We start from the raw sequence: 25,348 nt of genomic DNA on the forward strand, positions 1-25,348 counted from the left end.
TGCTTTTGGTCCTAACGTTTATTGGTCTAAAGGGTCGGCGGGCGAGAAAAAGAAGCACACACACACACACGCACACACACACGGCTTTCCGACGAAAGCGTTCGGCGTTTACTAGGGTGATCCTCAACATTGACATATTTATTTTTATTCCATTCTCTTTTAGAAAACACACCAAATCAAAGACAACATACAGAGTTGTACACTTCTTTTTACTTTCATATTTATGATAGCACACACACGCCCACGCGCGCACACACACGATTGGCTACGCTTACAATGAAAACTACACATCCTACGGCACGGTACACGTTGACAAAAGTGAGCAAGTTGTTTTTTTTTTGATACATTGAATGAATCCAGAAGGGGGGAAAAAAGCCTCAAAGAGACCTTTGTTGTATTTTTCTTGTTTGAATTATCTGGACAACAGATGGGAAAAAAATCCAGCCAATTTATTGCTTTGTTCTTTTTTTTTTGCTGACCGATTCTCCCTACCCAAATTAAACTTGAATTGAACTCGTTGGCTGCCAGCCCGGGTATAGGGTATGTGCTGTGGTAGTTAACAAAAGAGTGTTCCCTTATTACCGCGTACATTTCAAATAAATAAATAGCTAATAAAGCCCAAATAAAAAGTTAAAAAAAAATTAAGTCAAGGGATGGCATTAAAAAAATATAAATATTTTTGTTCACGGAAATAATGTAATGAATGCTGAAGAAATCATAAATACACACATTAAAAAAAATGAAATATAAAAAAATAATCTCTGAAAATAAATAAAATACAATGAATGAAAATGAGATGATTCTTCTATGACAAATTAATTAAATGTCTATTCATTAGTATATAAAAAAAGGACTAAAAAAGAAAATAGGATACCTAAAGTTTTGAGACATTTCCCCATTCAGTTGGATGAGAAAGTGTCCCAAAACTTTTGACCAAGGGTTAAATATAGAAAACTAACATTTACAGCTACTAAAATCCAAAAGTAAAAAAAGAATCATACATTTAAAATAAATAAAAAATACAAATGAATTTATCTTTCGTACTGCTTATCCTCTCAAGGCTCGCGTGGGGTGCTGGAGCCTGGCTAATCAACAGGAAATGGCCCTTAACTGGCAGCCAAAGAGTTAAATTGCTGGAAATTGTTGTTCTGATACTTCTAGCCTGCTTGTTTTTTTTAAATCTTCCTCAATTTATTTACCTATTTATAATTATTATTTTTTATATACATTTTTAAGATGAAATAACTCCCGAAATCTACTTCCTGTCTCCGTTTCGAGTGCTAAAACGATTTGATTTGACGGCGCGTGACGTTTAAAACTCAAAACGCTACAAAACATTTGTCGAGGAAGAATGGCACACTCAAAACAATTAAATAAAGCGACGGGTTAAAAGCTGCAAAGTTGAAATTGTCTGCTTAGGTAGAATTTGTGCTCTTTTATTTTGGCGGTGTGCGCTTAGTGCAAAGGCTGCTCGATTTAAAACGCAATTGTTTTTGCACACCTTCACCTTTTCTGCTTTGTTTTTATATTTCAGCCTTGTTCCAAAATGGGTTACCCTCATTTTTTTCCACCTTTAGTGTGCTTTGTGGTTATTCCGAAAGGATTAAATGAAAAATCTGAAGGTCACGTTTAAGAAACTTTGAGTTTGAAATAAATCAAAAGGTTAAAAAAAAACTATACTCAACCATTGACGTCCAATTCATTTGAACCCGGGAGGAATGGCAGCAGCGACCTCTCATCTCTAATGAATTGGACCCCATCAATAGCAGTGAATACTGTAAATTTAATTAATGTGAAAAAAGAAATTAAAATGAATGTAATCCACTTTTTTTCAGGAATAGGCATTACTATCATATTTTTGTACATCTACTCGTGTTTATATTTATGGCTGCTATCCTATAAAATGGCAGTTTGGACAGAAAAGATGAGGAGAAACTCAAAATCTACCCTGTGCTGTTCCAATCTCAGCCCTTGGCAGTGAACTTCCGGTACGGCGCCTCATTTACGCGTCATCAACGCCATCTACGGGTCAAATTGTGTGCTATCGTTTTGTGGAGGGAAAAAGTAAGCCAACCGGGAGATACCACCGAATGACAAAGGAGGGGGGTGTATTGCACACGAAGGGTCCATATTGCACTATAATCACGCTAACATTCACTTCACACAGGTCATTGTTATTATTAATATCGTTTCATATATTACCATCATCTCTCATCTCGTACATACTTTACAAATATCTAGTGTTGCACCGATACAGATACTCGTTTATGATTGCTAAATTACGACCCCCCCCCCCCCTCCCAATATGGCCGCCCCGAGGTGGCGTTCCCATCAAAGTCAATGTACTGACGTTCAAAACGAGTCATAACAAGCTTGTTTCTTTGAAATGGTATTTTTAACCATGTGAAAATATCCACTTCAAATGGATTGGACATTTAGTAGTCATTAAACTCGTGAATTCGTGTCTAAAGCGCGAAAAGACGTTTCGCCGCCCCTCCCAATATGGCCGCCCCGAGGTGGCGTTCCCATCAAAGTCAATGTACTGACGTTCAAAACGAGTCATAACTAGCTTGTTTCGTTGAAATTGTATTTTTAACCACGTGAAAACATCTGCTTCAAATGGATTGGATGTTTAGTAGTCATAAACTCGTGAATTCGTGGCTAAAGCGCAAAAAGACGTTTCGACGCCCCTCCCAATATGGCCGCCCCGAGGTGGAGTTCCCATCAAAGTCAATGTACTGACGTTCAAAACGAGTCATAACGAGCTTGTTTCATTGAAATGGTATTTTTAACCACACGAAAACATCTGCTTCAGATGGATTGGACGTTTACTAGTCATAAACTCGTGAAAGCGCGAAAAGACGTTTCGACGCCCCTCCCAATATGGCCGCCCCGAGGTGGCGTTCCCATCAAAGTCAATGTACTGACGTTCAAAACAAGTCATAACGAGCTTGTTTCATTGAAATGGTATTTTTAACCACACAAAAACATCTGCTTCAAATGGATTGGACGTTTACTAGTCATAAACTCGTGAAAGCGCGAAAAGACGTTTCGACGCCCCTCCCAATATGGCCGCCCCAAGGCGAGGGTTCCATTAAAATCGATAAACTGACGTTCAATTCGAGTCATGTTTCTTTGAAATGTGATTTTAACCACGTGAACGCGCCTGAGATTTACTCATTGTCAGGTTTTGACGGTTCAGGATGTCCAATCCTTCGGAAGTGGGAGAGTGGGCAGCGAATGGAAAAAAAATGGCTGCCACTTACCAGCTTCACATGGTTTGGATGTCTACCAATTAATAAATTCATTTGAATTCATGGCAGAAACGTGAAAAGACCATTTATCACCCTTACCGACATGGCTTCCGGGCGGCCATGTTGGTAAGGGCGACTCACTACAAATCCAATGCACTGACTTTCAAATGAAGTCCTAACTAGCTTAATTTTTATCTTTCAAAGATGATTGGGTCCACGTCAAAGTATCTGCTTTCGACTCGTTGACGTTTGTAGCCGTCCCAACCATTCGAAGTGGGAGGGTCGGCAGGCAATGAACACGTTGCTTCTCATCGGGACATTTTTCCCCGTACTCGTCGCTAGTATCGGCGCAACGCTAGCTACAAGCACCCGGAAAGGAACAATAACAAAGCTTTTCCACCCGGTAGCCAATGGAAAAGCGGCATTTCATGTTTTTTGATACTTTTTCACTTCCCGATAGCCATACGTGTACATACATCCATTTACATACATGTACATAGTTGGACATGCATAAGACGAGGTGGCGAAGGAGGCGGCTGGGGAAGGTACGAAAAAGGGTTTTTCTTTACAAAGGGATCGACGGGCCAGGCTAAAAACCAAAGGGGGCGTACCGAGGGCGGGCGGTTTTGTCGCGTTGTCGCTGCCCGCGCCGCTTCAACGCGATAAAACCAGCTGACGATCGCGCCGCCATTTTGGGGGAACCAAATCAATCTAAAGGGCAAATTGAGGCTCGGTGAGCGCGACACCCGCCGCCGCAAAACAAACCCGAAACGCTTCGTCGTCAACAAAATGGCCTCTTTGTTTAAACAAAAAAATGAAATCAAATAAAGGCATCGAATGGAAATATTTGCGTACGCGCGGATGGGATATTGGATTTTTTTGCACGGCCCGGAACGGCGAGCCTCCCAGTTCCCACGTCCGCCGTTTTTCAGGGGGGAGTCGCGCACCGATTGCGTTGGAGCCGATCGATCGCCACTAAAACTCCGACGGCGGACTATTGCAGCACCTGACCTCTGGTCTCGGGCAGTTTGAGGGCCAGGAAGCTGCCGGCCGCCAGGGCCCCCGAAGCGAAGAGGATGGGGACGGCCTTGGTGATGCCCACGAAGGAGGTGAAGATGCTGATGCCCAGCACGGCCGCTAGCTTGCACAGCGCGTTGAGGAAACCGAACGCCGTGGTCCTGAATGCCACAAACGGTGGGACGTCAGGTCGCCGGGGGGCACAAATTGACGATTTTTCCCCACCCCACGGCGCTACTTCTACCCTTAGCCGTTTTAATAACAAAGGGCTTGACGGGCCGGTTAACTAGCATGACGCTAAACTACTGTTACATCTAGACCACGTGTGTCAAAGTGGCGGCCCGGGGGCCAAATCTGGCCCGCCGCATCATTTTGTGTGGCCCGGGAAAGTCAATCATGAGTGCCGACTTTGATGTTTTTAGCTCAAAAAGTATTTTGGAAAATCTAAAAATAAATATATAAAAATATTTTCGGTTTTCCACTTTAATATTGAATATAATTTAAAAAAAAATGTTTCCATTTAAAATGAAAAACATGAGTATTAGATGTTTTCCCTTACTAAGAAAGAAAAGTTCAAATAAACAGTTTTATATCTATAAAAAACTGAATATTAAGGGCCTTTGATCCAGTTCAATCAAATAATAATTGTACATTTTTTAAAACATTTTTTTTTCTGTTTTTAGATCAAAAATCATTTTGTAAAATCTGAAAATATATATTAAAAAACGCTAAAATAAACATTGTTTTAGATCTATAAAACGGAATATTCAGGGCTTTTAATCCATTTATAATAAAAAAGATAAAAAATCTAAATATTATATCTAAAATGGTCCGGCCCACGTGAAATCAAGTTGGCGCTAAAGCGGCCCTCAAACCACTCTGTCAGACTCGGGTTGGTTTGCGGGCCGTGTTAATGTCATCTCAATTTCATGTGGGCCCGACCATTTTAGATATAATATTTTAAAAAAAAATATATATAAATGGATTAAAAGAACTGGATTAAAAGCCCTGAATATTCCGTTTTATAGATCTAAAACAATGTTTATTTTAGCTTTTTTTTTTGAAATATTTTTAGATTTTACAAAATGATTTTTGAACTAAAAACACGGAAAAAATGGATTAAAAAATGACAATGATTGATTTAAAAGGGGGGAAATCAGGAAATGTAATATACATCTATACTCTTCATTTGAATTTGATCCTAAAACAGAAAGTCGGCACTCATGATTGACTTTGCCGGGCCGCACAAAATGAGGCGGCGGGCCAGATTTGGCCCCCGGGCCGCCACTTTGACAGACGTGGTCTAGACGGCGCTTTTCTTCTGTATAGTAATCATCAAGTCGGAGTTTCCAAAACACGTTGTATAGGGGGGGGGGGGGGGGGGGTTATCAAATTTGCATACCTCTTGTCAGACGGGTAGAGCTCGACGGTCAGCACGTCGAGGGCGTTCCAGGAGGCGATGCTGATGCCGCCGAACAGGCAGAGCAGCGCGATCATGGCCGACTCGCTGTTGCCGAACGACAGGAAGAAGCAGCTGATGCAGGAAATCACGCTGGAACCCGCTGGAGACCACAAAAAGACCAACGTCACGCCCACATTTGCATTTATGGCTGGCCTTCGATCGCCCCCACCAACATGGCCGCTCGGCGGCCGTGTGGCCTCCTGGCAGCCATGTTGGTAGGGGCAGTATTCTAATCAAAGTCAATGCATAGAAATGAAAATCAAGTTGTAACTAGCTTCTTTTGTTAAAAGAATAGCAATTAATGAAAGTCAAATCATCTATTTACGCACAGGCTGCCACTGATGGCGCTAAACCCGTGTCCTCTGAGCAGCCATGTTGGTAAGGGCGATGTTCCTACCAAAGTCAATGTATAACAATGAAAATCAAGTCATAAGTAGCTTATTTTGTTAAAAGATTAGCATTTGATGAATGTGAAAGCATCTCCTATTTACACACTGGCTGCCAGTGACCACGGCAGACCCTGTGGTTTCAAGGCAGCCATGTTGGTAGGGGCAGTATTCTAATCAAAGTCAATGCATAGAAATTAAAATCAAGTCGTAACTAGCTTCTTTTGTTAAAAGATTAGCATTTAATGAACGTCAAAGCATCTATTTACGCACAGGCTGCCACTGATGGCGCTAAACCCGTGTACTCCGAGCAGCCATGTTGGTAAGGGCGATGTTCCTACCAAAGTCAATGTATAGAAATGAAAATCAAGTCATAACTAGCTTATTTCGTTAAAAGATTAGCATTTGATGAACGTGAAAGCATCTCCTATTTACACACTGGCTGCCAGTGACCACGCCAGACCTGTGGCCTCTTGGCAGCCATGTTGGTAGGGGCAGTATTCCTATCAAAGTCAATGCATAGAAATGAAAATCAAGTCGCAACTGGCTTTTTTTTGTTAAAAGATTAGCATTTGATGAATGTCAAAGCGTCTCCGATTTACGCACTGGCTGCCATTGATGGCGCTAAACCTGTGTCCTACGGGCAGCCATGTTGGTAAGGGCGGTGTCCCTACCAAAGTCAATGTATGGAAATGAAAATTAAGTCGTAACTAGCTTCTTTCGTTAAAAGATTAGCATTTGATGAACGTCAAAGCAACTCATATTTACACACTGGCGACCTGTGGTCTCCGGGCAGCCATGTTGGTAGGGGCAGTATTCCTATCAAAGTCAATGCATAGAAATGAAAATCAAGTCGCAACTAGCTTTTTTTGTTAAAAGATTAGCATTTGATGAATGTCAAAGCCTCTCCGATTTACGCACTGGCTGCCACTGATGGCGCTAAACCCGTGTCCTCCAGGCAGCCATGTTGGTAGGGGCGGCGTTCCCACCAAAGTCAACGCATTGTGCTTCCAAAAGAAAAACGACGAACGAACGCCAAGGCGACCGCTCACCGAGCATCCTGAGGCGTCCGATCTTGTCCATGAGGAGGGCGGAGACGATGTTGCCCGGCAACACGGCCAAGGTGCCCAGGAAGCTGACAAAGTAGACCATGTAGGCGTTGTTCTCGTCGCTGACGTCGCTCAGCAGGCAGCCCTCCTTGTTGTGCAGGAAGGTGCTGTTGATCAGTCGGCTGTTCACCAAGCGGTACTTGAACAGATCTTCGGGCGGGGAGCAAAAACACATCACCGGGGGTCAGCGAGGACGCGCCATTTTTCACATTTTTCCTCACACTCCATCCGTCGGGAATTCAATCGCCGGTCAACGGATTGTTCTATAAGGCCGTTTTTTTAAATTCTAACATTTGGTAGACCCGTCAATCACCAAGGATCTCTGAAATACGGGTCACAAAGTCAGCCATTTTGGGTCAAACCTGTCGTTCAGGGATGGTTTTGGCTCGCCCACGAGGTTGTTTGAGAATTTGGCAATACAGACGCTCCCCTACTTACGAACGAGTCACGTTCCGAGCCATTGTTCATAAGTTGAATTTGTTCGTAAGTTGATTCAGTGCTATATTTTGTATTATAATTTATGTTTAAGGCCTATATGAAGGTTTATATAAGTGCATTTGTATGTTTAAGGCTTGTATAAGTAACCTGCATTGGTTTGTACTGATTTTTTTTTTTTAATAAAATGGAGAGAATACGTACAGTACTGTATACATACTACCGACGGTCGAACGATTCAAGTTGTATGCCCGTGCAACGCTCACCATTTTCTCACCTGCATCAAGCTTCTTTATTATTGCCACGTTGGTTTCAAATGAAATGGCTTGCCTCTTCCTTGCACTACCACCCTCACTAGAAGCCTTTCGCTTTTCACCAACCATATTGAATAATGGATGCACGAGATATTTAATGATAAAAATGTTCTTTGCGCACTGGAGATACGTTCACGCATTTACGCACTGCAACGAACTGGGCAGAGGAAGGTGGATGCTGGGTGAGCTGAGCTCTCACAGCGCCAGTCGTCAGTATTAGTGGCGGAAAGAAGCACTACAAGAAGTAGCCGAAAGAAGCCAGGCTGACAGAACAAAGAAAGTTGTAAAAACATTCAAGTAAAAAGTATAAAGTACAAAGTAAAGTAAAGAGGAAAGTATTAAGAAATATTAAAATGTAATTTAAAAAAAGATAGAAGGGCTGTAAAACACGAAAAACATAAGAATATACAGAGCTACTGTCACTGGCTTCCGCGTGACGGCACCATCTTGGGGGGAAAAAAAGGGAAAAAAACATTTTTAGCCGCAGTGTCAGTAACGAGTGCTATTTCTGTATTTTAAACACACAAAGGATGCACCGTTTTTTTAGACGCATATATGTTATATATTATATATGAATATCTAACCGCTATAGCGCTGGCTACCGGAAGCAGCCCCAGGCTCTTTTTCTGGTTTCCGGTGCGCAATGACTGCTGGGAAATATAGTTCTTGCACGCTACACCCACACGCTAAAAACACGTTTTTAAAAAGGCAACGGAAGCAAAACTGAGTTCGGTTGTACTTTATTTAAGCATTTTACAACGTACTCACGTCATCATCACCCACAAATCCATCAAAGTCCTCATTTTCCGTGTCTGAATTGAACAATTGTCCAAACGAGTCATCGAAAACGCTGAGTTTTCTACGTTTGTCCAGGCGGCCACAATCCATTCGCCAATAGTAGCTGGCGTAACTTTTCCAACAGTGCTTTCCATGCTTCGTCAAGCTGTATTGATGTCGATGTATTATACAGGCCACAATCCATTCGTAAATAGTAGCTAGCTGGTAGCTAGCGTAACCTTTCCAATGGTGCTTTCCATGCTTCGTCAAGCTGTATTGATGTCCATGTATACAGGCCACAATCCATTGGGTGTATTGACAAAAGAACTACTACATATCCCAGCAGGCACTGTGCAGTACTTTGTCTACGGGAAAATAGTAGTCGGTGTACCCTATCAACTGATTCATTTTATTTTATCGTGATAACAATTTTAGTATTGGTCCATATATAAAGCGCATTGGATTATTAGGCGCCCTGTCTATTTTGGAGAAAATTGAAGACTTTTATGTGCGCCTAATACTCGTGAAAATACAGTATGTTAATACTCCTTTTTTTCTGTTTATGTTTCATATGTGCTGTTAACGGATGCAGTTTTTTATATGTATGGTATCTTGTGCTGACCCGGCCCGCCTGTCAAATTTTTAAAGTCAATGTGGCCCCCGGGCCGAAAAGTTTGCCCAACCCTGGCCTAAACGCACACAAAGTCAGCCATTTTGGGTGGAAGCAGTTGTTCCCTTTTCGCTTCCGTTTGCAAAATCCGAGCCCAAGCGGTCAACGCTAGTTTTGGAAAGTCCGTACGACCTTTAAAAGAGAAGCCAAAAGCAGGGAGATTCTGATTTGATTTAATATCTTGCAGCGGTTAAAAGTTAGACGAGCGCCCGTCGGGATCCGTCCTCGGGATTGGCTCGGGGGTCCGAGTTCAAGGGAGGAGGCAGTAGAGGAGCGGGAATAGGATGGAGGACGGGAGGAAGACGAAGGCAATCAGACGATGCTTGTGCTCCGACAAAAACGAGTGCAGGCGCGAGCCGCGGAAAAGCCCCAGAATCCTCTGCAGGTGGTAGGACAGCACGGCGGAGGCGCAAAGCAGGGCCATCCGGGGGGGCGCCGACAACCTGGCGTAGCCGCTGCCCAGGCGGGCGTAGGCGTGGCTGGCCTTCAGCCGCTCGTGGCACAGGCCCGCCTGGGCGCCGGCCGCCGAGGCCACGGGACTCAGGACCTTGCGGAGCAAGCGGTAGGACCTGCGGATCACGGGCGCCGGCCCGCGCGCCGCGTGCCGGGCCCGTCGCCCCCAGAAGATCTCCTCGTCCCAGTCGGGACGGCGCGGATCGTCGGGCTCCGGGTCCGACTCGGCCGCCTCGGGGGGATCCCGGGGGCCGCCCCTGTCCTCGGCGAAGAAGCTTCTCTCGCCGGGGATGTGCAGAAGGAGGTCCAGGAGGGAGAGGGAGTCGCGGGGGAGGGGCGAGCCCAGGTACTGAGCGGCGGCTCGGGTCACCGCAGAGCCCACCAGGGCGCCTAAGATCAACACGGGCATGGCGCAGGCGCTTTTTTTCCAGGGCGGGGCCGGCGGATCGGCCAGTAAGCCGCGCCGCCGGCCGAGCCGGCGCTCTGGCGGGTCGCCGCACCAGAGCTCTGCCATGACATCAGAGAGCCGCGCCGCCATGTCATCACCACGACGTCGAGCTGTGATGACGGACGGAGGAGGGGCGGATCGGGGGTGACCCTCGCAAACTCGGGGGCTTTTTTAGGTGTCGTGAAATATACAGACACTCCCCTACTTACGAACGAGGTACGTTCCGAGTGATTGTTCATAAGTTGAATTTGTTTGTAAGTTGATTCAGTGCTATATTTTCTATTATAATTTATGTTTAAGGCCTATATACGTTTATTGAAGGTTTATATAAGTGCATTTGTATGTTTAAGGCTTGTATAAGTAACCAGCATTGGTTTGTACTGGAAAAAAATAATAAAATTGTGAGAATACATACAGTACTGTATACATACATTAGAGAGAGAGAGAGATTTACTAGAAACTGGCCGAAAGAAGCTATCTAATGACGATTGCAGTTTTCTTTTTTTCATCATAAATGATGCGGTAGCACTGCATGGCATCATTCAATTGATTTGCAAACTTTGTGCAATGTTCAATATTTGGGTCCTGCTGCTCGATCTTTCTGTTTATAAATGGTACCGACGGTGGAACGATTCAAGTTGTATTCCCGTGCAATGCTCACCACTTTCTCACGCGCATCAAGCTTTGTTATTATTGCCACTCATTTCAAATGAAATGGCTTGCCTCTTCCTTGCACCTCCCTCACTAGAAGCCTTTCGCTTTTCACCAACCATATTGAATAATGGATGCACGAGATATTTAATGATACAAATGAAAAAGGTTCTTTGCGCACTGGAGATACGTTCACGCACTTCCGCACTGCAACGAACTGGGCAGAGGAAGGTGGATGCTGGGTGAGCTCTCACAGCGCCAGGCGTCGTCGGTATTAGCGGCGGAAAGAAGCACTACTCGGAAAAAGGCGCGCAATACAAAAACCAAATTACCAACATTTTTGGACATAAACGCAATTTGCAGACATGTTCGTATGTACCGTTGTTCGTAACTCGAATGTTCGTAAGTAGGGGAGCGTCTGTACACACATCAAAATAAATGAAATATAAAAAATAATCTCTGAAAATAAATGAATTCTCCAAAGGTTTAAAGTCGCCTCCAAACAAAAAGACCATCCCATGCATTTAATCCGTTTGTTCAAGGACCGCGGAGGCGCCGGAGCCAGTCCGGAGGAATTGGACGTCGAGCCTCGTCCGAGGCGGACAACGAGTTACTCGTGGTAGTGACCCAGACGTGAATCGGAATCAATAGAGAGTCACCCAAAACGGAGCCGAAATCAGCCAAAACAAATTGGACATCTATGCTATTCCACTTTGGCCTTACCTGTATTGTAAAAGAGCGTGGCGATGAAGGTGCAGTTCTTGAAGAAAGTGTTGCTGGACGTGATGTCCTCAAAGTAGCATTCCTCAAACAAGGAGTCCTCAAAAATCATGGACCTCATTTTCAAGTTCATGAACCTAAAAGGAAGCAAAGCCAAAGGTATATCACTCAATCATGCCCAGCTTGCAGCACTTTTTCCCGTTATTTCCAGCAGATGGCAAAGCAGAGCTGACAGGTGCTGCCACTCAGTGGACAGGAGTGGTAGTGCATCTCTTTTTTTTTCTTTTCTTTTTTTTTTTTACACCAAAACAGGTGTAAAGTCGGTTTTCGAATCGATGGCAAATCAGAGCTGACAGGTGCTGCCACTCAGTGGACAGGAGTGGTAGTGCAGCTCTTTTTTTTTCTTTCTTTTTTACACCAAAACACGTGTAAAGTTGGTTTTCGAATCGATACGAGAATCGCGCAACGTGATATCGCAAGCTGATGTTTCTAAAAAGGCCGCCATCTTAGAGTACACGGCATTTTGATGGATTTGTCTCGATATATAAAAATAGGGAAATTCAGGTTGCGTTCAGGTACCGTGGTAAAAAGGCATGGATGGGAAATTTGAGGCGGTGGACTCACTTGTCGTTAAAGTACTCGCCCTGGCGGTGCACTTGGTTCTCCAGGGTGAAGTTGAAAGTGACGTGCTCCACCTTCTCCTTGACGAAGACTTTAGTGCGCGAGGCGTACTCCTGCTTCTGGAGGTACTTGATCATGTCGGGGAACCACACGGTCAGACCGTAGTAGCTGCGATGGATTAGGGCGCCGTTACAAATGGCCTAGAAAAAATGGGCAGGGCCTACCTGAAGGACATGGAGAACCACACGGCCATCATCATGTAGGTGGTGCGCCGGTACTCGGGGGAGAAAACTGTCAGGAAATTACTCCAAACCTGAAAAATCACACACATGTAGTTTGGCTCATTAAAACAACAACAACAAAAAACATTATGACAACCTGCGCCTAAAGGTCGTGGGAGGTGCTGGAGCCTATCCCAGCCAACTACGGGGGACACCCTGAATTGGTAGGCTGCCAATTGCAGAGCACAAGTAGACAAAGGACAACCAATCATCGATAGGATTAGGCATTTTAGCATATGATTAGCTTAGCATGCATGATTTGGGGATGTGGCAGGAAACCGGAGCACCTGGAGAAAAGCCACGCAAGCCCGGGCAGAACATGCAAACTCCACAAAGGAAGTTCCGGATCTGGGATCGAACACACGACCCCAAAACTGCGAGGCCGACGCGCTAACCACTTATCCGCTGGGTTACTTCATTTATTTAATTTGAAAAGTAGTTTTGAAAGGGTGATTTGAATTTTTTTAATCATCATTTAATCCAGGGGTTCGATTTTATGTGGGCCGGACCATTTTAGATATAATATTTAGATATTTTTTTTATAAATGGATTAAAAGAACTGGATTAAAAGCCCTGAATATTCAGTTTTTTATAGATCTAAAACAATGTTTATTTTAGCTTCTTTTTTTATATATTTTTAGATTTTACAAAATGATTTTTGAACTAAAAACACGGAAAAAATGGATTAAAAAATGACAATGATTGATTTAAAAGGGGGAAATCAGGAAATTGAATATACATCTATACTCTTCATTTGAATTTGATCCTAAAATATAAAGTCGGCACTCATCATTGACTTTCCCGGGCCACACAAAATGATGCGGCGGGCCAGATTTGGCCCCCGGGCCGCCACTTTGACACTTGTGATTTAATCAATCATTTTTATTTAATTAAAATGTCATTCACATTCAAACAAGGTGAAAAGTAGTAACGAATGTGATTTCCGTTATTTTTTAATATTAAAAAATCGTGTTTTGTTTTTCATTGTCATTTTTTTGGGGTGGGGGGTTGAGCCTTGTGTTTTTGACGGCCATTCTTGCACTTGCTGGTACCTGGTGGAAAAGCGAGGTGAGCTTTATCCTCCACTTCTGGTGCCAGGCGGCGCCATCCCCCAGCTCCGCCAGCTCGTCCATCTGCTTCACCGTTTTGATGGTGGTCACCTGACGGGTTCCGTTCCACAAATAGCTCCGCTTAGCTAAAAATCGAACAGACGGACTCCACTTTTGGATTCCGGGGCGCGGCGGCGGCGGCTTACCGAGAAGACCCTCTCCGGGTATCCTTTGGCCCTCATGTTGGTGTCGTGGACCTGCTTGAGAATCATCCAGGCCTCGTCGTGTTTCCCGTTCTGGAAGACAACGTCACTCGGTCAACGAAAGGAAACGATTCTTCGGCGCCGTGTGGGGTCGATTGGTCGCCGGTCTTTTGGTCGTCTGTCTTTTGGTCGGCGTCTTTTGGTCGCCCGGTCTTTTGGTCGCGGTCTTTTGATCGCCCGGTCTTTTGGTCGCCGTCTTTTGGTCGCCGGTCTTTTGGTCGCCCGGACCGGGACAACGGGCGACCAAAAGACCGGCGACAAAACAAGGTAAAACAAGACGGTCTACGCATGAATAAAAGCCAACAATGGCCACGAGCAGTTTCGCTGAGCCGACATGTGAGTGTAGAAGAGTTTGTATGTACGTGCGTTGTCCCTTTAAGAAGCCACGTCAGTTCAGTCAGGGTCTTAACAAGTTCTCCAACAAAAAACAATCAAAGTCCGGGAAATTTGGAGCTTTTCTTTAGCCTAATATTTACTAAGGCATTAAGTATGACTAAATAGTCATTCGCAGTTTGTATTTAGGGAATTGGAGCAACGATTTAAATGGTAATTATCAATAACCTTCCGGGCGACCAAAAGACCGGCGACCAATCGACCGGCGACCAATCGACCGTGTACCCTTCTGCGCTGGCGAATAGGTTGGGGAATCTCGGCCGTAAGCTACGAAACCGATCTTCTCAAAGGCGGAAAGGTCCGATGAAGATTGGGTCGGTTCTTACTAGGTTTTGATACGATACGGGGAAACTAAACCACTTTGCTGCCACGCAATTCCACCAAAACAATCCAAAAATGAAACAGTCAACATGGAAAAATCCAAGTTCAAAATTTCCAAGTACTATAGGGGAAAAAAATGATATTTTTTCTTACCTCCAGGTAGAAGCGGGGGCTCTCCGGCATGGTGGTGAGGGCCGAGATGGCCGCCACGGCGGGGAAGGCGCACACCAGCACGAAGACGCGCCAGCTGTGGAACTGGTAGGCCGAGCCCATCTGGAAACTCCAGCCTGAAGTGGGCCAAAGATCACATTTCTTAGCTGTTATTATTATTTATTGATTATTTATTGGTGCACTTCATGGTGAAGCTTTAAATCTCATGACAATAAAAGCATTCAATTCAATATTTACCAAGAAGACAACTGGCAAATTGGATTTTTTGTTTACTTGGGATTCACAGGTGACCAATCAATCCATCCCTATCAATACTTTAATATCAATTTTTAAAAAAGGGACATAAACGTACATTCATTATCATTGACTTCATTCAGCACTAAAGTAACAACAAACGGCCCTCTTTCTATCATTTTCTCCGTTTTTAAGCGCAGTTTTTAATCCAAAACCTGCTTCAATGCAGGATTCTAAATATTAAAAAAAATTTAACGATATATAGCGTTTAATAACTGAGTTATTTCAAATTAGCTTGCGCATTCTAGCTATACCAACCACTAAAAGACAGAAATAACATATTTAGATAAGGTACAATACCTCTTGTTTGAATAAATGTAGTACTTGTTGATTTTATCTTGCGTTTTTAACATTAGCCTTCTACTGTAATCTTACATATTCACATATAAACGTCCATTACTATGTATTGTCCCGTTATTAAACAAATCAAACTCAATCATGCCCAGCTTGCAGCACTTTTTCCCGTGATTTCAAGCAGATGGCAAAGCACAGCTGACAGGTGCTGTCACCCAGTGGACAGGAGTGGTAGTACAGCTCTTTTTTCTTTTCTTTTTACACCAAAACACAGGTGTAAAGTCGGTTTTCGAATCGATACGAGAATCGCGCAACGTAATATCACAAGTTGAGGTTTCTAAAAACGCCGCCATCTTAGAGTACAACGCATTTTGATGGCCGGAGTGGGAGGATTTGTCTCGATATATAAAAATAGGGAAATTCAGGTAGCGTTCAGGTACCGTGGGAAAAAGGCATATCTAACCGTAGTGCGGGATGATGGCCCAAGCCATGGCCGAGGCGTAGATGCCGCCGATCATCCAGAACATGCACAGCCAACTCAGGTGCTCCCCTCGCTTCTCCTGAGCCAGGAACTCCGAGTAGTAGGAGAAGACGATGGGGATGGAACCGCCGATGCTGTGGGGGGAGGAGGAGCGGGGAGGAGGGGGGGAGGGACGCAGCGTTCAGGGGGGGACGCGGCGCGGTGGGAGACCGGGGCGACGGTCCTCACCCGACTCCCGAGGCCAGCCGGCAGAAGAGGAAGGAGCTGTAGCCTTGCACGAAGGACGAGAAGAAGGCGAAGACGCTGTTGATGGAGAGCGAGATGAGCAAGGTTTGCCGTCGCCCGATGCGGTCGGCCAGGCCGCCCCACACGAAGGCGCCCACCATCATGCCCAGATACACGATCAGGCCTGGACCACACAAGACAAAATGCCCTTTCAAATTAAAAGACAAATCCATCATTTCAGGTGACGTCTGAAACTCTTCACTTCTTCTAACGCCATTTCATAAATATACACAAAGTAACACATTAAATAACAATAAGTACAACAAAGTAACACATAAAATAACAATAAATACAACAAAGTGACACAAAAAATAACAATAAATACAACAAAATAACACATAAAATAACAAATACAACAAAGTAACACATAAAATAACAATAAATACAACAAAGTAACACATAAAATAACAATAAATACAACAAAGTAACACATAAAATAACAATAAGTACAACAAAGTAACACATAAAATAACAATAAATACAACAAAGTGACACAAAAAATAACAATAAATACAACAAAATAACACATAAAATAACAAATACAACAAAGTAACACATAAAATAACAATAAATACAACAAAGTAACACATAAAATAACAATAAATACAACAAAGTAACACATAAAATAACAATAAATACAACAAAGTAACACATAAAATAACAATAAATACAACAATTTAACACAACAAATAAAAATATGACAAATATAGAAAAAAGCCAATTAAAATTTATTGTTTTATTTTTATGTTTTTATTTTTCCAAGAACATGTTTTTGATTGATTTGGAACTAATGTTCCAATTTTCTTATATTTATCTTTTTTTTTTTTTTTACATCTTTCTTTTTAATATCTGAATTCTCCAGTTTGATTTTGCTAATTATTTTTAATGGGGAACAAATGTTCAAAAGGACTGGACATCTACTAGTGATAAACTGCTTTCAGCCTGACCAAAATGGCCTCCAGGCAGCCATGTTGGTAGGGGCAACATTCCAATTCAAAATTAAGCCATAAGTTGGCTATGGAGGAATTTTTTTTGTACAATGGAATAAGCTCGTTATGGTTTAATTTTGAATGTTGCCCCTACCAATATGGCTGCCCAGAGGCCATTTTGGTACAGGCCAAAATGGGGTTTCATGCTTCTGTCGTTAAAATTAAGCCATAACTAGCTTATTCCATTGTACAAAAAAAATGATTTCCTTCATGGCCAACTTATTTGGATTCACGACAGAAGCATGAAACCCCATTTTGGCCTGTACCAAAATGGCCTCTGGGCAGCCATATTGGTAGAGGCGACATCCCAATTCAAAACCAAACCATAACTAGCTTAATCCATTCTAATAAAAAATGATTTCCTCCACGTCCAAGCATCTGCTATTGACTCCTTAGCCGCCAACGACGACACTCAACGTCCAATCGCTTTGAAGCGGGAGGCCTGGCGGCCAACGAACGAATGTCGTGACGTCCGAGCGACCCGCGGAAGCCAAAGACCGTCGGCCGTGGAGCGAGGGAACGCTGACTTGCTATTAATAGCCATCCCTCTCACACATCATCACCTCCTTCCTTTCCTTTCCTTTCCTTTCCCTTCCCTTCCCTTCCCTACCCTTCCCTTCTCTTTCCTTCCCTCCCCCCACATGCACACGACACACAAGCCCGCAGTGAGACCCACACAAAGCCCCGGCACATACACACAGGATCTTTCTAGCATGGTTGTCATCGTCACCCTCCCTTTTTTCTTTTTTTTTTTTCTTTTTTCCCTCCCATCCCCCACTTGGTCGCCAGGCCTACAGAGATGCTCAGCTGCCGTCCGTGTCTTGCCTCCTCCCGTCATCCATGTTTTCCTCCACTATTTGCTTTGTCGCCTTCCATAAGCGTGAGAGCAAATTTGGATTTGCGCAGGTGTCGTTTTGTTAACCCAGGTCTTTTTTTTTCTTTTCTCCAAAGGTCGGGGAGGAACTAATGTCGCGACCAATCTGCATCGATGACAATATGCTATTAAAATGTTCCAACCGTGTCGGGGATGGTGAAAAAAAATAACGTGAGAAGGCGGTATGTAGAAATATGTCGTTTGCAAGATCTAGTTTCAAAATGGTGGTCGCCCTACCGGTACTCGGATGATTCGCCTAAAGACGTTTCGCCGACGGACGTTTGACAGACGGACAGGTCGCCGAACGGAGGTTTCGCCGTAACGGGATTCGCGCGCTCGCCCTGCGCCCGGATCGTGTGTACACGTTTTTCAACCTCGGCCCGCGGGCCATATACGGCCCGTTAGGATTTTTAATCCGGCCCGCCGCTAGCGTTGTCCAAATGATAGTAAAAATCAATGATTCATTTCCCTTTGCCGCGCATCACTCTCAATTTATTAGCCTACCGTCAATGGCAGCCCGGGAATAAGCACTGTTGGTCGGGCAGATGTAGCAGAACCCAGCCGTGAAATGACAGCAATCGGGTCAAATCCATCCTAAAACAGCCTTTAATGATTAAATACAAATACTGGAGCTCTTTGGACATTAGAACCGAGCCCAGGGAAGTACATTCCTCGGTAAAATGTCGCGATGATGTCGCGATAAGGCAAAAAAAAACGTCTATATACGTCCATCCGCCAAACGGCTCAAAATGCTCTCAAATTCCGTCAAATCCAGCCGAAAACAGCGTTTAATGATTAAACACAAATACTAGTATACTAGCGGAACGTCCATTCGGCGACCTGTCCGTCTGTCAAACGTCCGTCGGCGAAACGTCTTTAGGCGAGTCATCCGGTCACGGCCCTACCCAAGATGGCCGCCAGATATTTTTTTTAAAAGAGCGCTTGTTGCCCTTCTGCGGTGAGTTGAAACGAGTTTATCGCTAGTTGACGTCCAATCCATTTGAAGTGGGAGGGTGAGCGAACGTTCATTTGATGCCATCCCTTCTACTTCAAATGGATTGGACCTCTGGTGCTGTGAATGAGAGTCAGATAGGAGATGCTTTGACATTCATGAAATAATCTTTTAAAAATAAGTTGAGAGATAGGCGGGTAGGACTTGGATGCGAATCTTGCCCCTACCAACATGGCCGCCCGGAGGCCACGTTGGTCCTTTGCAAAAGCTCGATTGGGCGTTCTCGAAATCTCAAGGAGCCGTGTCCAAAATTCAAGAGGACGTCATCCATTTGGCTTAAAGCAGCCATTTTGTGCCACACCAGAAGTGGCACGACGCATGCTAACGTAGCTAGTGACGGCAATCCAGTTTCAGGGTGGCGGCGCGGTGGTCCCTAACCCAAGCACCCCCCACCCATCCTGGTCACGGCTGCTGCATTGCGTCGCGTTTCTCTGCCGTGCTCCGCTCCAGTACGTGAGTCATGCGCGCACACACCTCCGGGTCTATGCGCTAACATCAGTTAGCATGCTAATACGCGTAGCCGTCACCGTGGAAACGCCAGAGTGAAAGTCACCTTCTTGGCACTGCACCACCGACAGTGCAATAAGCCCCTCCCACAAATTGGCCACCTGCCCCCTCCCCACCAGGAAAGGAAGTAGTGGAAGTTTTTGAAGCACATTAGCAGAAGCTACCTATGATGAACCACCTGGCCGTGTCACGCAGGTGGGCCAAATTGAAGGGATGAAAAGGACCGTGCCTGAAACTGAACAGCTAAGTCGGCCATTTTGGAGACAAGATTTCTTTTCCTTTTTTCAGTTTGCTGCCAACCTCTCACTTCAAATGGAGCACTTTTTTTTGTAAAAATCGCAGCATGATGATGAATGGCCACCTCATGATTGGCAACCACTGACTAAATAGCAGCTGCTTGATATGACATTGATGTAAAAAAAACTGTTTAAAAATAAGCTACTTAAGACTTGATTTTAATGTCAATGCAGACTTGGATGGAAATCTTGCCTCTATCAACATGGCGGCTCTGTCAGGTCTTTTCATGCTACCCTGGATGTTTATTTTCTGCCAGCCCGCCCCATCCCAAATGAATTGGACATTTACTGAAGATAAACTCATTTCAATTCACCACAGAAGCATGAAAAGCCCTTTTGTCGACCCACAAAGGGGCTCGGGCGGCCATGTTTGGAGGGGAAACATTTCCATGAATGTATTGACCATAAACTTTCATTTTTAAACGATTATTTCATCATTGTCAAAGATGAAAATGATTGAAATAATCATTTGAAAGAAACAATTAGAAAGGTATCTTCATTTTAATGTCACTGCATTGACTTTGATAGGAATGTTGCCCCTACCAACATGGCTGCCGGGACGCCATTTTGGTAGGGGCAGGGACAGGTCTTCCCATGCTTCTGCCAGACATTGAAAAGAGTCCCAATTCAAAGGGATTGGACACCTATGGCCAAGTCTTGAAAGCAAATAGTTTAGTTTCAAAATGACAGTTGTTGTTTTTTTTCTCCAAAAACATGGCGTCTGTACGTCAGCCGGTTGTCACAAGCCAAAAAAATGGCGGCGGCGGCGGAGAAACTGCTGATGATTAAAAGAGCAACCGACGGAACACATTTGTTGGACGCTCGGGAGGCGCAAAGATGACAGATCGCGTTGGCTTCGGCGTGGAGCGGAGCGCAATGCCAGGCGGGTCGAGCTCCGTTAGCCGCAAGACGCTCGACAGCTCGTTGATAAGCGCGGGAGGGACGACGGCGGCGGCGGCGGCGGCGGGATGTCAAGAACGCTCTCGTGACTTTATCAACGTTGGCGGAGATTTCGGCGACACGGAACGATCCGTTGGACGCGGGAGGATGGCGGCGGGCGAAGCAAAGTGAACCTTCCTTCGCCGCCATCCTCCCACTTGCAACCAATCGGACGCCTGCGAGTCAGAAAGTCATATCAATTCATGGCAGGGGAAAGAAGGAAGAGCTTTGGTGGCCCCTAACGGCGGCCATGTTGGTAGGGGCAACTTTCCCATTAAAGTCAATGCGCTGAGAATAGAATGAAGTCATAACTGGCTTTTCACTGCCCTTTAAAAAGATGATTCGATCAAAGTCTAAGCATCTGTTGTTTACTCACTGACAGCAAATGAACGAGGGTGGCTTTTCCTTGGGTGTGACTTGGAGAAAAGTACTTTGTAGAACGGTGTCGTACAAGCCCAAAAGCGGTATCATCGGATGTGGAATAGTGTAGTTTATGGTGAAAAATGTGATCAAAATCCAGTTGGAAACTATTGTTTTCCTAACCTTAAGTCCGGATTTTCCTTAGGTGTGACTTGGCAAGAAGTACTTTTTGCAAAGGTGTCGTAGAAGCTCAAAAGTGGCATCATCGGATGTGGAGTAGTGTAGTTTGTGGTAATAAATGTTATCAAAATCCAGCTACGACCTGTTGTTTTCCTCACCCTACGTCTGGATTTTGTTTGGGTGTGACTTGGAGATAAGTATTTTTTAGAACAGTGTCATAGAAGTTCAAAAGTGGTGTCATCGGATGTGGAGTAGTGCAGTTTGTGGTGAAAAATGTTATCAAAATCCAGCTATGACCTGTTGTTTTCCTAACCCTAGGTCTGGATTTTGTTTGGGTGTAACTTGGAGATAAGTACTTTTTGCAATGGTGTCGTAGAAGCTCAAAAGTGGCATCATCGGATGTGGAGTAGTGTATTTTGTGGTGAAAAATGTGATCAAAATCCAGCTACGACCTGTTGTCTTCCTCACCCTACGTCTGGATTTTGTTTGGGTGTGACTTGGAGATAAGTACTTTTTAGAACAGTGTCGTAGAAGCTCAAAAGTGGTATCATCGGATGTGGAGTAGTGCAGTTTATGTTGAAAAATGTGATCAAAATCCAGCTACGACCCATCGTTATCCTGACCTCAAATCCGGATTTTCCTTGGGCGCGAGCTCAAAAGCGGCATCATGGGATCCACGTCCGCTTTCGAACTCACGGCCAAGGCGTACAGGTCCACATTTACACGTACGTGGGTCAACGGCGGCTCCGACTCTTACCCAGCATGCCCTTGTTGGGCTCGGACAGGCACATGTCCTTCTCGGCGAAGGGCAGCACGAAGCCGACCACGAAGATCTCCACGCCGTCGGCCATGAGCGCCAGTCCCAGCACGAAGTAGAGCGTCCACTGGAACTTGCCGTGTCCGCACTCCTGCAGGATGCTCTCGTACTGCTGGGCCAGTTCCTCCTGGTCCTTCCTGCGCTCGCCCTCGTAGGCCGACAGGTCCCGGAAGTGCTGCGCCTGCACCTGCGCCCTCGCCGCCTCGCCGTCCGCCTTGCCCGACTCCCCCCGAGGGATCCCCTGGTACTCGCCCTCGTAGATCTCGTCGTCCTCGTCGTGGCCCTCGGTGGAGTCGCTGTGGGCGTCGTCGTCCGCGTTGGCGCGGCTGTCGTTGCGGTAGTAGCCGCCGCCGCCGCCGCCACCGGCGGCGTCTTCGCCGGGGACCCCCGCGTAATCCTCGTCGTCGTCCTCCTCCTCAAAGCGCTTGTAGGAGCGGCGGGTGTACTCGTCGGCCATCTTGTCCACGCCGCGACCCATCTTCTTGCCCACCTGCTTCTTGGCCACCTTGGCGATGTCTTTGGCGCCGCGGATGAAGTCGGAACGGTTGTCCCGGTATTGCCCGCCGTCGTCGTCCATCTTGGGCTGAGGTGGGGGGTGTCGGGGGGGAGGGAGACACCTACTGGGATGCTCGCCGGCTCGGGGATCAGGGATCAGGAGCGCTCCGGGCGCATCGGCGGGGACACCGCCAGCCGACGCCGAGGTCTACGGGAACGTCGCCGCCGTTGCGTGTGGCTAACTCCTCCTCGCGAGCGCCAGACAGCCGGCGAGCCTGAAAAGTCGGGAAAGGTTCATCTCGTATCATTTTCATTTTGTTATTGGTAAGATTCCTGGCAGTTCATCTCACACAATGTTGATTAAAATATCAATTTTAACATTCATATTTTAATTGGCATTGATTTAAAAAAAAAAGTGTAATACATATATATATATATGTATATATATATGTGTATATATATATATATATATATATATATATATATATATATATATATGTGAATATATATATATATATATGAATATATATATATATATATATATATATATATATATGTGAATATATATGTATGTATGTATATACATACATATACATACATATATGTATATATGTGTATATATATGTATGTATGTATGTATATACATACATATATATATATATATATATATATATATATATATATATATATATATATATATATATGTGTGTGTGTATTTCTTTATTAATGAACTCATTTATTACCTATTTATGTCTAGGGTGTCTTTTGCTGTGTCTGTATTCTCACCCTCTTGCTACTGTGACAACGAAATTTCCCTAATACGGGATGAATAAAGTTATCCAATCCAATCCAACAATCCAATAATCCAATACAAACTTCTTTTGAAATCATTAATGTTGCCCTTAAGATCATGCCATTAATATTGGTGAAAATGTCTATTTAAAGTCTAAATACATCCATTTCTATTGACATTTATTATAAAAGTGAGTTGCCGTATTTTCTGGCATATAAGCCGTATTTATAATTACCGTATTTTCACGACTATAAGGCGCACATAAAAGTCTTAAATTTTCTCCAAAATAGACAGGGCGCCTTATAATCCAGTGCGCTTTATATATGGACCACTCCGACTCTACTATTTTCCCGTTAAGACCGGCGACCAAAAGACCGGCGACCAAAAGACCGGCGACCAAAAGACCGGCGACCAAAAGACCACGACCAAAAGACCGCGACCAAAAGACCGTGACCAAAAGACCGGCGACCAATCGACCGCACACGGGCTTATACATGAGAAATTGTAAAATTCAACCATTTTAGGGCCATTTTAAGGGTGCGGCTTATATGCGAGTAAATACGGTATGTATTCTACTTTGGAATGAACTGTTGGATTATGCGTCTAAAAATGAGACTCGTCACCAGTTAATCTGATTGGATAAATCACAATTAAAATATGTCATCATTGCCCAGCCCGAATATTTTTGTCTTTATACGTAAAAAGGGAAATCACGGCGATGGGGAGGGAAAGGGAGGGGAGGGGGGCGTAAGGCCGCAGTGATGCCCAAGTGCACATGACAAGGTCATTTTGACCGACGCACGACGCAGAGCTCGCTCACTCGCTCGCTCGCTCGCCCCCCACCCCCACAGCGCCCCCCATTTTTTTTGCCTCGCGGTGGGCCAGCAGGAAATGATGGGAATGCTAATTCATAATCGAGCAAGAACTGAAAAAAAATATGAAAGATAAATATTACGCAGATCGAATCGAGACCTTCACCTTCAAGACCCCCCCCCTTTTTTTAAACCCCCCCTCGGCAGCCGTGCACGCGCGCGCGCGCGCACCATGACGTCCATTTCTTATCTCTCCAATCCAATGCAGCCAATTAAGGACGATGAACGTCCTCTGGTTGAAATCCATGACCGCGGATTTAAAAGACGAATAGCACATTTACGTCCAATAATCGTCAAAATGGCGTTTTCTTACCTGATTGGAATGATTGGATTTGTGGATTTTTAGTGCTCGCAGGCTCCTCGCTCGTCTTTCCTCCCCTCAGTGGTCGGCTGAGCGCGGATGACGTCACGGTGGCCACGCCCCCTCTTTTCCATCCTTTAAGGGGGGGGGGCGAAATGTAATAAATAAGTGGTGTGCTCGCGTGGGTTCGCGCATGCGCTCTGGCCGGGCTTGGCGCAGTGGCACGTGCCGCCTTGAGTTGGCTCGGTTGGACGGCGTCCCCTGGTGGAGGGGGGAGGAAGAAAAAAAAGTAAAAGGGAAAAGATAAAGAAAAAAAGCTAGTTGTGAGTATAATTCTCTGTTACAAGATGGCCGCCAAACACGTACACTGTTTGGACAATCAAGCCTCATTGTTTATTTTCTGGCACAGTTTATTTTGCATTTTAAATTGCAGGGTAAAAGCGAGTAAAAGTAAAGTTACTGTTTGTAAATAGTAAAAAAATAAAAGGTTACACAAAAAACTACGTACTTGTAAGTAAGTATAAATATCTGTTATGTTGACACTCACCTTATAATAGAGCTCCGCTGAAGCAAGATGGCTTCCAGTTTCTTAGTTACCTGGCCTTACTCGCGTAATATCTAAGGACAGACCAAAAGTATCCAGACTAAATTAAAGTATAATCCGATCAAAACTGTGTTTTCTGACTGCAGTTTGAAGACGACGAAGAAAAATCCCACGAGCAAGAATGAAGCGCCGAACCAGAAGCGTCCATCTCTAAGCACCT

General features: G+C 44.7%; 1 protein-coding gene across 2 annotated transcripts; it reads right to left on the reverse strand.

Moving 5' to 3' along the window:
- LOC144072805 (synaptic vesicle glycoprotein 2A-like) lies at nt 1–24,737 on the reverse strand. Of its 2 annotated transcripts, XM_077598123.1 has the most exons (13): nt 24,597–24,737; nt 22,064–22,893; nt 16,093–16,273; nt 15,847–15,998; nt 14,778–14,911; nt 13,854–13,943; nt 13,651–13,758; nt 12,542–12,630; nt 12,321–12,485; nt 11,700–11,833; nt 7,172–7,378; nt 5,674–5,833; nt 1–4,432 (listed from the first exon to the last, which is right to left on the reverse strand). In XM_077598123.1, the coding sequence occupies exons 2-13, from the start codon at nt 22,698–22,700 to the stop codon at nt 4,249–4,251; spliced, it is 2,241 nt and encodes a 746-aa protein (XP_077454249.1). In that variant the 5' UTR covers nt 22,701–22,893; nt 24,597–24,737; the 3' UTR covers nt 1–4,248. The 2 variants fall into 2 exon arrangements, with proteins under 2 accessions (XP_077454249.1, XP_077454250.1); XM_077598124.1 differs by lacking the exons at nt 15,847–15,998; nt 16,093–16,273; nt 22,064–22,893; nt 24,597–24,737 and adding an exon at nt 15,390–15,614.
- Between the last annotated feature and the right edge of the window lie 611 nt (nt 24,738–25,348).

The sequence above is a fragment of the Stigmatopora argus genome, chromosome 4 (assembly GCF_051989625.1).
Source record: "Stigmatopora argus isolate UIUO_Sarg chromosome 4, RoL_Sarg_1.0, whole genome shotgun sequence".
NCBI lineage: Eukaryota > Metazoa > Chordata > Actinopteri > Syngnathiformes > Syngnathidae > Stigmatopora > Stigmatopora argus.